Source organism: Rhinoderma darwinii, chromosome 3 (assembly GCF_050947455.1).
Source record: "Rhinoderma darwinii isolate aRhiDar2 chromosome 3, aRhiDar2.hap1, whole genome shotgun sequence".
Classification (NCBI taxonomy): Eukaryota; Metazoa; Chordata; class Amphibia; order Anura; family Rhinodermatidae; genus Rhinoderma; species Rhinoderma darwinii.
Genome location: NC_134689.1, coordinates 399,982,446 through 399,995,302, shown reverse-complemented (window position 1 = coordinate 399,995,302; position 12,857 = coordinate 399,982,446). Strand labels below are relative to the sequence as shown.

At 38.9% G+C, this 12,857-nt stretch overlaps 1 protein-coding gene across 2 annotated transcripts in view; it reads right to left on the bottom strand.

The window, feature by feature from the left end:
- HOOK2 (hook microtubule tethering protein 2) overlaps positions 1–11,184 on the bottom strand; it is a 35,321-nt gene extending 24,137 nt beyond the window's left edge. For both annotated transcript variants that reach the window (XM_075859099.1, XM_075859100.1), the window contains exon 1: positions 11,013–11,184. In XM_075859099.1, the coding sequence (XP_075715214.1) occupies positions 11,013–11,060 (48 nt within the window). In that variant the 5' untranslated portion in view covers positions 11,061–11,184. The remainder of the gene's footprint in view (positions 1–11,012) is intronic.
- Between the last annotated feature and the right edge of the window lie 1,673 nt (positions 11,185–12,857).

Sequence of the window (12,857 nt, the reverse complement as noted above, 5' to 3'; positions counted from 1 at the left end):
TAAATGAGTAGGGGCTCTAGTATAGTAGTCTCACAGTATAAATGAGTAGGGGCTCTAGTATAGTACTCTCACAGTATAAATGAGTAGGGGCTCTAGTATAGTACTCTCACAGTATAAATGAGTAGGGGCTCTAGTATAGTACTCAGTATAAATGAGTAGGGGCTCTAGTATAGTACTCAGTATAAATGAGTAGGGGCTCTAGTATAGTACTCAGTATAAATGAGTAGGGGGCTCTAGTATAGTACTCATAGTATAAATGAGTAGGGGCTCTAGTATAGTACTCTCATAGTATAAATGAGTAGGGGCTCTAGCATAGTACTCATTGTATAAATGAGTAGGGGCTCTAGTATAGTAGTCTCATAGTATAAATGAGTAGGGGCTCTAGTATAGTACTCAGTATAAATGAATAGGGGCTCTAGTATAGTACTCAGTATAAATGAGTAGGGGCTCTAGTATAGTACTCATAGTATAAATGAGTAGGGGCTCTAGTATAGTACTCAGTATAAATGAGTAGGGGCTCTAGTATAGTACTCTCATAGTATAAATGAGTAGGGGTTCTAGTATAGTACTCTCATAGTATAAATGAGTAGGGGCTCTAGTATAGTACTCTCATAGTATAAATGAGTAGGGGCTCTAGTATAGTACTCTCATAGTATAAATGAGTAGGGGCTCTAGTATAGTAGTCTCACAGTATAAATGAGTAGGGGCTCTAGTATAGTAGTCTCACAGTATAAATGAGTAGGGGCTCTAGTATAGTAGTCTCATAGTATAAATGAGTAGGGGCTCTAGTATAGTAGTCTCATAGTGTAAATGAGTAGGGGCTCTAGTATAGTAGTCTCAGTATAAATGAGTAGGGGCTCTAGTATAGCAGTCTCATAGTATAAATGAGTAGGGGCTCTAGTATAGTACTCATAGTATAAATGAGTAGGGGCTATAGTATAGTACTCACAGTATAAATGAGTAGGGGCTCTGGTATAGTACTCTCATAGTGTAAATGAGTAGGGGCTCTAGTATAGTACTCTCATAGTATAAATGAGTAGGGGCTCTAGTATAGTACTCTCATAGTATAAATGAGTAGGGGCTCTAGTATAGTACTCTCATAGTGTAAATGAGTAGGGGCTCTAGTATAGTACTCTCACAGTATAAATTAGTAGGGGCTCTAGTATAGTAGTCTCATAGTATAAATGAGCAGGGGCTCTAGTATAGTACTCTCACAGTATAAATGAGTAGGGGCTCTAGTATAGTAGTCTCACAGTATAAATGAGTAGGGGCTCTAGTATAGCAGTCACAGTATAAATGAGTAGGGGCTCTAGTATAGTACTCATAGTATAAATGAGTAGGGGCTCTAGTATAGTACTCTCATAGTATAAATGAGTAGGGACTCTAGTATAGTACTCATAGTATAAATGAGTAGGGGCTCTAGTATAGTACTCATAGTATAAATGAGTAGGGGCTCTAGTATAGTACTCATAGTATAAATGAGTAGGGGCTCTAGTATAGTAGTCTCATAGTATAAATGAGTAGGGGCTCTAGTATAGTAGTCTCATAGTATAAATGAGCAGGGGCTCTAGTATAGTAGTCTCACAGTATAAATGAGTAGGGGCTCTAGTATAGTACTCTCACAGTATAAATGAGTAGGGGCTCTAGTATAGTAGTCTCACAGTATAAATTAGTAGGGGCTCTAGTATAGCAGTCTCATAGTATAAATGAGTAGGGGCTCTAGTATAGTACTCTCATAGTATAAATGAGTAGGGACTCTAGTATAGTACTCATAGTATAAATGAGTAGGGGCTCTAGTATAGTAGTCTCACAGTATAAATGAATAAATGAGTAGGGGCTCTAGTATAGTAGCCTCACAGTATAAATGAGTAGGGGCTCTAGTATAGTACTCATAGTATAAATGAGTAGGGGCTCTAGTATAGTACTCTCATAGTATAAATGAGTAGGGGCTCTAGTATAGTACTCTCACAGTATAAATGAGTAGGGGCTCTAGTATAGTAGTCTCATAGTGTAAATGAGTAGGGGCTCTAGTATAGTAGTTTCATAGTGTAAATGAGTAGGGGCTCTAGTATAGTAGTCTCATAGTATAAATGAATAAATGAGTAGGGGCTCTAGTATAGTACTCAGTATAAATTAGTAGGGGCTCTAGTATAGTAGTCTCACAGTATAAATGAGTAGGGGCTCTAGTATAGTACTATTAGTATAAATGAGTAGGGGCTCTAGTATAGTACTCTCACAGTATAAATGAGTAGGGGCTCTAGTATAGTAGTCTCATAGTATAAATGAGTAGGGGCTCTAGTATAGTACAAATGAGTAGGGGCTCTAGTATAGTACAAATGAGTAGGGGCTCTAGTATAGTACCCATATTATAAATGCGTAGGAGCTCTAATATAGTACTCCTAGTATAAATGAGTAGGGGCTCTAGTATAGTAGTCTCACAGTATAAATGAGTAGGGGCTCTAGTATAGTAGTCTCATAGTATAAATGAGTAGGTGCTCTAGTATAGTACTCATAGTATAAATGAGTAGGGGCTCTAGTATAGTACTCTCATAGTATAAATGAGTAGGGGCTCTAGTATAGTACTCTCATAGTATAAATGAGTAGGGGCTCTAGTATAGTACTCTCATAGTATAAATGAGTAGGGGCTCTAGTATAGTACTCTCATAGTATAAATGAGTAGGGGCTCTAGTATAGTACTCATAGTATAAATGAGTAGGGGCTCTAGTATAGTAGTCTCAGTATAGTAGTCTCATAGTATAAATGAGTAGGGGCTCTAGTATAAATGAGTAGTCTCATAGTATAAATGAGTAGAGGCTCTAGTATAGTACTCTCATAGTATAAATTAGTAGGGGCTCTAGTATAGTAGTCTCATAGTGTAAATGAGTAGGGGCTCTAGTATAGTAGTCTCATAGTATAAATGAGTAGGGGCTCTAGTATAGTACAAATGAGTAGGGGCTCTAGTATAGTACAAATGAGTAGGGGCTCTAGTATAGTACCCATATTATAAATGCGTAGGAGCTCTAATATAGTACTCCTAGTATAAATGAGTAGGGGCTCTAGTATAGTAGTCTCACAGTATAAATGAGTAGGGGCTCTAGTATAGTAGTCTCATAGTATAAATGAGTAGGTGCTCTAGTATAGTACTCATAGTATAAATGAGTAGGGACTCTAGTATAGTAGTCTCATAGTATAAATGAGTAGGGGCTCTAGTATAGTACAAATGAGTAGGGGCTCCAGTATAGTACAAATGAGTAGGGGCTCCAGTATAGTACAAATGAGTAGGGGCTCTAGTATAGTACAAATGAGTAGGGGCTCTAGTATAGCACTCCTAGTATAAATGAGTAGGGGCTCTAGTATAGTACTCTCATAGTATAAATGAGTAGGGGCTCTAGTATAGTACTCTCATAGTATAAATGAGTAGGGGTTCTAGTATAGTACTCTCATAGTATAAATGAGTAGGGGCTCTAGTATAGTACTCATAGTATAAATGAGTAGGGGCTCTAGTATAGTAGTCTCATAGTATAAATGAGTAGGGGCTCTGGTATAGTACTCATAGTATAAATGAGTAGGGGCTCTGGTATAGTACTCTCATAGTATAAATGAGTAGGGGCTCTAGTATAGTACTCTCATAGTATAAATGAGTAGGGGCTCTAGTATAGTACTCTCATAGTATAAATGAGTAGGGGCTCTAGTATAGTAGTCTCATAGTATAAATGAGTAGGGGCTCTGGTATAGTACTCATAGTATAAATGAGTAGGGGCTCTGGTATAGTACTCTCATAGTATAAATGAGTAGGGGCTCTAGTATAGTAGTCTCATAGTATAAATGAGTAGGGGCTCTAGTATAGCACTCCTAGTATAAATGAGTAGGGGCTCTGGTATAGTACTCTCATAGTATAAATGAGTAGGGGCTTTAGTATAGTAGTCTCAGTGTAAATGAGTAGGGGCTCTAGTATAGTAGTCTCAGTGTAATGAGTAGGGGCTCTAGTATAGTACTCTCATAGTGTAAACGAGTAGGGGCTCTAGTATAGTAGTTTCATAGTGTAAATGAGTAGGGGCTCTAGTATAGTAGTCTCACAGTATAAATGAGTAGGGGCTCTAGTATAGTACTCTCACAGTATAAATGAGTAGGGGCTCTAGTATAGTAGTCTCACAGTAATAAATTAGTAGGGGCTCTAGTATAGCAGTCTCATAGTATAAATGAGTAGGGGCTCTAGTATAGTACTCTCATAGTATAAATGAGTAGGGACTCTAGTATAGTACTCATAGTATAAATGAGTAGGGGCTCTAGTATAGTAGTCTCACAGTATAAATGAATAAATGAGTAGGGGCTCTAGTATAGTAGCCTCACAGTATAAATGAGTAGGGGCTCTAGTATAGTACTCATAGTATAAATGAGTAGGGGCTCTAGTATAGTACTCTCATAGTATAAATGAGTAGGGGCTCTAGTATAGTACTCTCACAGTATAAATGAGTAGGGGCTCTAGTATAGTAGTCTCATAGTGTAAATGAGTAGGGGCTCTAGTATAGTAGTTTCATAGTGTAAATGAGTAGGGGCTCTAGTATAGTAGTCTCATAGTATAAATGAATAAATGAGTAGGGGCTCTAGTATAGTACTCAGTATAAATGAGTAGGGGCTCTAGTATAGTAGTCTCACAGTATAAATGAGTAGGGGCTCTAGTATAGTACTCATAGTATAAATGAGTAGGGGCTCTAGTATAGTACTCTCACAGTATAAATGAGTAGGGGCTCTAGTATAGTACTCTCACAGTATAAATGAGTAGGGGCTCTAGTATAGTACTCTCATAGTATAAATGAGTAGGGGCTCTAGTATAGTACTCTCATAGTATAAATGAGTAGGGGCTCTAGTATAGTACTCTCATAGTATAAATGAGTAGGGGCTCTAGTATAGTACTCATAGTATAAATGAGTAGGGGCTCTAGTATAGTAGTCTCAGTATAGTAGTCTCATAGTATAAATGAGTAGGGGCTCTAGTATAAATGAGTAGTCTCATAGTATAAATGAGTAGGGGCTCTAGTATAGTACGCTTATAGTATAAATGAGTAGAGGCTCTAGTATAGTACTCTCATAGTATAAATGAGTAGAGGCTCTAGTACTCTCATAGTATAAATTAGTAGGGGCTCTAGTATAGTACTCATAGTATAAATGAGTAGGGGCTCTAGTATAGTAGTCTCATAGTGTAAATGAGTAGGGGCTCTAGTATAGTAGTCTCATAGTATAAATGAGTAGGGGCTCTAGTATAGTACAAATGAGTAGGGGCTCTAGTATAGTACAAATGAGTAGGGGCTCTAGTATAGTACCCATATTATAAATGCGTAGGAGCTCTAATATAGTACTCCTAGTATAAATGAGTAGGGGCTCTAGTATAGTAGTCTCACAGTATAAATGAGTAGGGGCTCTAGTATAGTAGTCTCATAGTATAAATGAGCAGGTGCTCTAGTATAGTACTCATAGTATAAATGAGTAGGGGCTCTAGTATAGTACTCAAAGTATAAATGAGTAGGGGCTCTAGTATAGTACTCATAGTATAAATGAGTAGGGGCTCTAGTATAGTACTCATAGTATAAATGAGTAGGGACTCTAGTATAGTAGTCTCATAGTATAAATGAGTAGGGGCTCTAGTATAGTACAAATGAGTAGGGGCTCCAGTATAGTACAAATGAGTAGGGGCTCTAGTATAGTACAAATGAGTAGGGGCTCTAGTATAGCACTCCTAGTATAAATGAGTAGGGGCTCTAGTATAGTACTCTCATAGTATAAATGAGTAGGGGCTCTAGTATAGTACTCTCATAGTATAAATGAGTAGGGGTTCTAGTATAGTACTCTCATAGTATAAATGAGTAGGGGCTCTGGTATAGTACTCATAGTATAAATGAGTAGGGGCTCTGGTATAGTACTCTCATAGTATAAATGAGTAGGGGCTCTAGTATAGTACTCTCATAGTATAAATGAGTAGGGGTTCTAGTATAGTACTCATAGTATAAATGAGTAGGGGCTCTAGTATAGTAGTCTCATAGTATAAATGAGTAGGGGCTCTGGTATAGTACTCATAGTATAAATGAGTAGGGGCTCTGGTATAGTACTCTCATAGTATAAATGAGTAGGGGCTCTAGTATAGTAGTCTCATAGTATAAATGAGTAGGGGCTCTAGTATAGCACTCCTAGTATAAATGAGTAGGGGCTCTGGTATAGTACTCTCATAGTATAAATGAGTAGGGGCTTTAGTATAGTAGTCTCAGTGTAAATGAGTAGGGGCTCTAGTATAGTACTCCCATAGTGTAAATGAGTAGGGGCTCTAGTATAGTAGTCTCAGTGTAAATGAGTAGGGGCTCTAGTATAGTACTCTCATAGTGTAAACGAGTAGGGGCTCTAGTATAGTAGTTTCATAGTGTAAATGAGTAGGGGCTCTAGTATAGTAGTTTCATAGTGTAAATGAGTAGGGGCTCTAGTATAGTAGTCTCACAGTATAAATGAGTAGGGGCTCTAGTATAGTACTCTCACAGTATAAATGAGTAGGGGCTCTAGTATAGTACTCTCACAGTATAAATGAGTAGGGGCTCTAGTATAGTACTCAGTATAAATGAGTAGGGGCTCTAGTATAGTACTCAGTATAAATGAGTAGGGGCTCTAGTATAGTACTCATAGTATAAATGAGTAGGGGGCTCTAGTATAGTACTCATAGTATAAATGAGTAGGGGCTCTAGTATAGTACTCTCATAGTATAAATGAGTAGGGGCTCTAGCATAGTACTCATTGTATAAATGAGTAGGGGCTCTAGTATAGTAGTCTCATAGTATAAATGAGTAGGGGCTCTAGTATAGTACTCAGTATAAATGAATAGGGGCTCTAGTATAGTACTCAGTATAAATGAGTAGGGGCTCTAGTATAGTACTCATAGTATAAATGAGTAGGGGCTCTAGTATAGTACTCAGTATAAATGAGTAGGGGCTCTAGTATAGTACTCAGTATAAATGAGTAGGGGCTCTAGTATAGTACTCAGTATAAATGAGTAGGGGCTCTAGTATAGTACTCTCATAGTATAAATGAGTAGGGGCTCTAGTATAGTACTCTCATAGTATAAATGAGTAGGGGCTCTAGTATAGTAGTCTCACAGTATAAATGAGTAGGGGCTCTAGTATAGTAGTCTCATAGTATAAATGAGTAGGGGCTCTAGTATAGTAGTCTCATAGTGTAAATGAGTAGGGGCTCTAGTATAGTACTCTCATAGTATAAATGAGTAGGGGCTCTAGTATAGTACTCTTAGTATAAATGAGTAGGGGCTCTAGTATAGTACTCACAGTATAAATGAGTAGGGGCTCTAGTATAGTACTCATAGTATAAATGAGTAGGGGCTCTAGTATAGTACTCTCATAGTATAAATGAGTAGGGGCTCTAGTATAGTAGTCTCATAGTATAAATGAGTAGGGGCTCTAGTATAGTACTCTCATAGTATAAATGAGTAGGGGCTCTAGTATAGTACTCTCACAGTGTAAATGAGTAGGGGCTCTAGTATAGTACTCTCACAGTATAAATTAGTAGGGGCTCTAGTATAGTACTCTCAGTATAAATGAGCAGGGGCTCTAGTATAGTACTCTCACAGTATAAATGAGTAGGGGCTCTAGTATAGTAGTCTCACAGTATAAATGAGTAGGGGCTCTAGTATAGTAGTCTCATAGTATAAATGAGTAGGGGCTCTAGTATAGTACTCATAGTATAAATGAGTAGGGGCTCTAGTATAGTACTCATAGTATAAATGAGTAGGGGCTCTAGTATAGTACTCATAGTATAAATGAGTAGGGGCTCTAGTATAGTAGTCTCATAGTATAAATGAGCAGGGGCTCTAGTATAGTACTCTCACAGTATAAATGAGTAGGGGCTCTAGTATAGTAGTCTCACAGTATAAATGAGTAGGGGCTCTAGTATAGCAGTCTCATAGTATAAATGAGTAGGGGCTCTAGTATAGTACTCATAGTATAAATGAGTAGGGGCTCTAGTATAGTACTCTCATAGTATAAATGAGTAGGGACTCTAGTATAGTACTCATAGTATAAATGAGTAGGGGCTCTAGTATAGTACTCATAGTATAAATGAGTAGGGGCTCTAGTATAGTACTCATAGTATAAATGAGTAGGGGCTCTAGTATAGTAGTCTCATAGTATAAATGAGTAGGGGCTCTAGTATAGTAGTCTCATAGTATAAATGAGCAGGGGCTCTAGTATAGTAGTCTCACAGTATAAATGAGTAGGGGCTCTAGTATAGTACTCTCACAGTATAAATGAGTAGGGGCTCTAGTATAGTAGTCTCACAGTATAAATTAGTAGGGGCTCTAGTATAGCAGTCTCATAGTATAAATGAGTAGGGGCTCTAGTATAGTACTCTCATAGTATAAATGAGTAGGGGCTCTAGTATAGTACTCATAGTATAAATGAGTAGGGGCTCTAGTATAGTAGTCTCACAGTATAAATGAATAAATGAGTAGGGGCTCTAGTATAGTAGCCTCACAGTATAAATGAGTAGGGGCTCTAGTATAGTACTCTCATAGTATAAATGAGTAGGGGCTCTAGTATAGTACTCTCACAGTATAAATGAGTAGGGGCTCTAGTATAGTACTCTCACAGTATAAATGAGTAGGGGCTCTAGTATAGTAGTCTCATAGTATAAATGAATAAATGAGTAGGGGCTCTAGTATAGTACTCAGTATAAATGAGTAGGGGCTCTAGTATAGTAGTCTCACAGTATAAATGAGTAGGGGCTCTAGTATAGTACTCATAGTATAAATGAGTAGGGGCTCTAGTATAGTACTCTCACAGTATAAATGAGTAGGGGCTCTAGTATAGTACTCTCACAGTATAAATGAGTAGGGGCTCTAGTATAGTACTCTCACAGTATAAATGAGTAGGGGCTCTAGTATAGTACTCTCACAGTATAAATGAGTAGGGGCTCTAGTATAGTACTCTCATAGTATAAATGAGTAGGGGCTCTAGTATAGTACTCTCACAGTATAAATGAGTAGGGGCTCTAGTATAGTACTCTCATAGTATAAATGAGTAGGGGCTCTAGTATAGTACTCATAGTATAAATGAGTAGGGGCTCTAGTATAGTAGTCTCATAGTATAAATGAGTAGGGGCTCTAGTATAGTAGTCTCATAGTATAAATGAGTAGGGGCTCTAGTATAGTACTCTCAGTATAAATGAGTAGGGGCTCTAGTATAGTACTCTCATAGTATAAATGAGTAGGGGCTCTAGTATAGTACTCTCATAGTATAAATGAGTAGGGGCTCTAGTATAGTAGTCTCATAGTATAAATGAGTAGGGGCTCTGGTATAGTACTCTCATAGTATAAATGAGTAGGGGCTCTGGTATAGTACTCTCATAGTATAAATGAGTAGGGGCTCTGGTATAGTACTCTCATAGTATAAATGAGTAGGGGCTCTAGTATAGTACTCTCATAGTATAAATGAGTAGGGGCTCTAGTATAGTACTCTCAGTATAAATGAGTAGGGGCTCTAGTATAGTACTCTCATAGTATAAATGAGTAGGGGCTCTAGTATAGTACTCTCATAGTATAAATGAGTAGGGGCTCTAGTATAGTAGTCTCACAGTATAAATGAGTAGGGGCTCTAGTATAGTAGTCTCATAGTATAAATGAGTAGGGGCTCTAGTATAGTAGTCTCATAGTATAAATGAGTAGGGGCTCTAGTATAGTAGTCTCATAGTGTAAATGAGTAGGGGCTCTAGTATAGTACTCTCATAGTATAAATGAGTAGGGGCTCTAGTATAGTACTCTCATAGTATAAATGAGTAGGGGCTCTAGTATAAATGAGTAGTCTCATAGTATAAATGAGTAGGGGCTCTAGTATAGTACTCTCATAGTATAAATGAGTAGGGGCTCTAGTATAGTACTCTCATAGTATAAATGAGTAGGGGCTCTAGTATAGTACTCTCATAGTATAAATGAGTAGGGGCTCTAGTATAGTACTCATAGTATAAATGAGTAGGGGCTCTAGTATAGTAGTCTTCTAGTATAAATGAGTAGGGGCTCTAGTATAGTAGTCTCATAGTATAAATGAGTAGGGGCTCTAGTATAGTACTCTCATAGTATAAATGAGTAGGGGCTCTAGTATAGTACTCTCATAGTATAAATGAGTAGGGGCTCTAGTATAGTAGTCTCATAGTATAAATGAGTAGGGGCTCTAGTATAGTAGTCTCCTAGTATAAATGAGTAGGGGCTCTAGTATAGTAGTCTCATAGTATAAATGAGTAGGGGCTCTAGTATAGTAGTCTCATAGTATAAATGAGTAGGGGCTCTAGTATAGTACTCTCATAGTATAAATGAGTAGGGGCTCTAGTATAGTAGTCTCATAGTATAAATGAGTAGGGGCTCTAGTATAGTAGTCTCATAGTATAAATGAGTAGGGGCTCTAGTATAGTAGTCTCATAGTATAGATGAGTAGGGGCTCTAGTATAGTACTCTCACAGTATAAATGAGTAGGGGCTGTAGTATAGTACTCTCATAGTATAAATGAGTAGGGGCTCTAGTATAGTAGTCTCACAGTATAAATGAGTAGGGGCTCTAGTATAGTAGTCTCATAGTATAAATGAGTAGGGGCTCTAGTATAGTACTCATAGTATAAATGAGTAGGGGCTCTAGTATAGTACTCTCATAGTATAAATGAGTAGGGGCTCTAGTATAGTACTCTCATAGTATAAATGAGTAGGGGCTCTAGTATAGTAGTCTCACAGTATAAATGAGTAGGGGCTCTGGTAAAGTACTCTCATAGTATAGATGATATGGGGACAGTGGTATATAATGTAATAACACGTGGAGTTACATACTTCCTCAGGGAAATAGTACACTGACAATACAAATAAATACTCCGCAGGATGAGTAATAATGAGTAATGTGGGGTACAGTAGTAACAGATGGAAAACTTCTGATAGTATTCCAGCCCTGCGCCCTTCCCCCCGCCACCATCACCAGCGACCATATACCCATGTTAGCAGGGGGTCACTCTGCTGCCCTTTCCTCTTGCTGCTCATCTCCGCTGTGTCGCCGGCTCTTTCCCTTCAGAACATACGCAAAAATCCAAAAGGCCCCCGCCTAGCAAATTCCAGCTGTTTATGTTCCGCGTCAGCCACCGTAGCGCTCACATATGACATACACTTTAGTTAGCCAAATAGTAACGCCCACTTCCAAAGATCGTCCAATCGCAATGCAGCGTTCTCTGGTATCCAGGAGCAACACTTCCTGATAAAAGGTCCTTCGTAGATGCTATGCTAGAATAGGGGTGTCCACATCTGTGCCTGATTTTTTATATGATTAAAACAGCTGACGTGTCGGACACACCCAGACTGTACCCGTGATGACGTAATGCGTGAGCTCTGTATAATTGACAGTTGCACATGAAATCATGTTCTATTCCTCTAATTTATCATCCCATTGGTGGAAAAAAAAAAAGATGGCATCATGAATTCATTGATACTGCCGCCCTAGTTATAGTGACATATAATACGTTGGCTCTTCAGCTCTTCTCTATTAGGACACAGCTATGATAAATTACTCCTTCTAACTGCAATGTCTGTGGTAGTCTGAAATCAAACTCGTGTCTGATCGGTTAATCTGTCCCTTTCCATGCTTTACACTGCAGCACTGCTTGTTCAGATTCTCTGCTGTGTATAGGAACAAGGTCACCGGGAGTTAGTCCATGGAGATTTGATATCTATTATAACAATGACAGAATTATAATAAACTATAATGTTTGTACATACATATTGAGGAAACGAAGCCTCAATAAGGAGGGTTCACGCAGAGTTTTGATGCGGAAACCGAGTCGGAACTGCGCCAAAAAACTTCCAAAATCGCCTTCCACTGATTTCAATGGGAGGCGGAGGCGTTTTTTTCTATTTCTTAAAAGCGTTTCCATGTCAGCATTTTTTGCTACGTTTTTTGCCCGCGGTGCTCAATAGTCGCGGCCAAAAAATACTGCGAAAAACGCAACAAGTTTTCAGCCGGCAGGTCAAAATTCCTGAAGGGAAGATTTTTTCGCAGAGCTTTTTGCATCCCTGACACTACATGCACACGTTGCGTATTTTGCTGCGGAACATACGCACCAAAACCACCGGAAATTCTCAGGTAAAGACCTCACCTAATAGTGCGTTTTTCGATGCGTTTTTACGTTTTGATGTGTTTTTTGGCGCATTTTCATGCTGCGGGTTTTGGTGGGATTTTCCATAACTCTAGGCAGATACAATTCGCAAGAGGAAACGCAAGATAAATTGACACGCTGCAGGTTTTTAAACTCCGCACCGCAGGTCAATTTCCGTCCCGAAATATACCGCAGAGTGTACATGAGATTTCCTGGAATCTCATTGACTATGCTGGTATTGTATTACGCTGCGGGTTTGCTGCACGCAAATCCGCAAGACAAAACCGAACATAATACGCATCGTGTGCACTGAGGCTGAAGGAATTTTGAGGCAGATTATTCCGCCTGCAAAATACGTCTTGCAGCTGGATTGAACAGGGCACCAGGGTCCTTCTTTCTGGCGATCGGTGGGGGTCTCAGTGGTCGGACCCCCACCGATCTAGTATTTTCCACCTACCCAGTAGATAGGTGTAAAATGCTGAAGGCCGGAATACCCCTATAAGGTCTTCTTTAGGCTCTGTTCACACGGAGTATTTTGCAGGCAGAAAAATCTGCCTCAAAATTCCTTTACACTTGCCGCATTTCCCGTGGCGAAAAACGCAATCTCTGCCTCCCATTGATGTCAATGGGAGGTCAGAGACGGAAACGCCCGAAGAAAGGGCATGTCGCTTCTTCTTACCGGGAGCGTTTT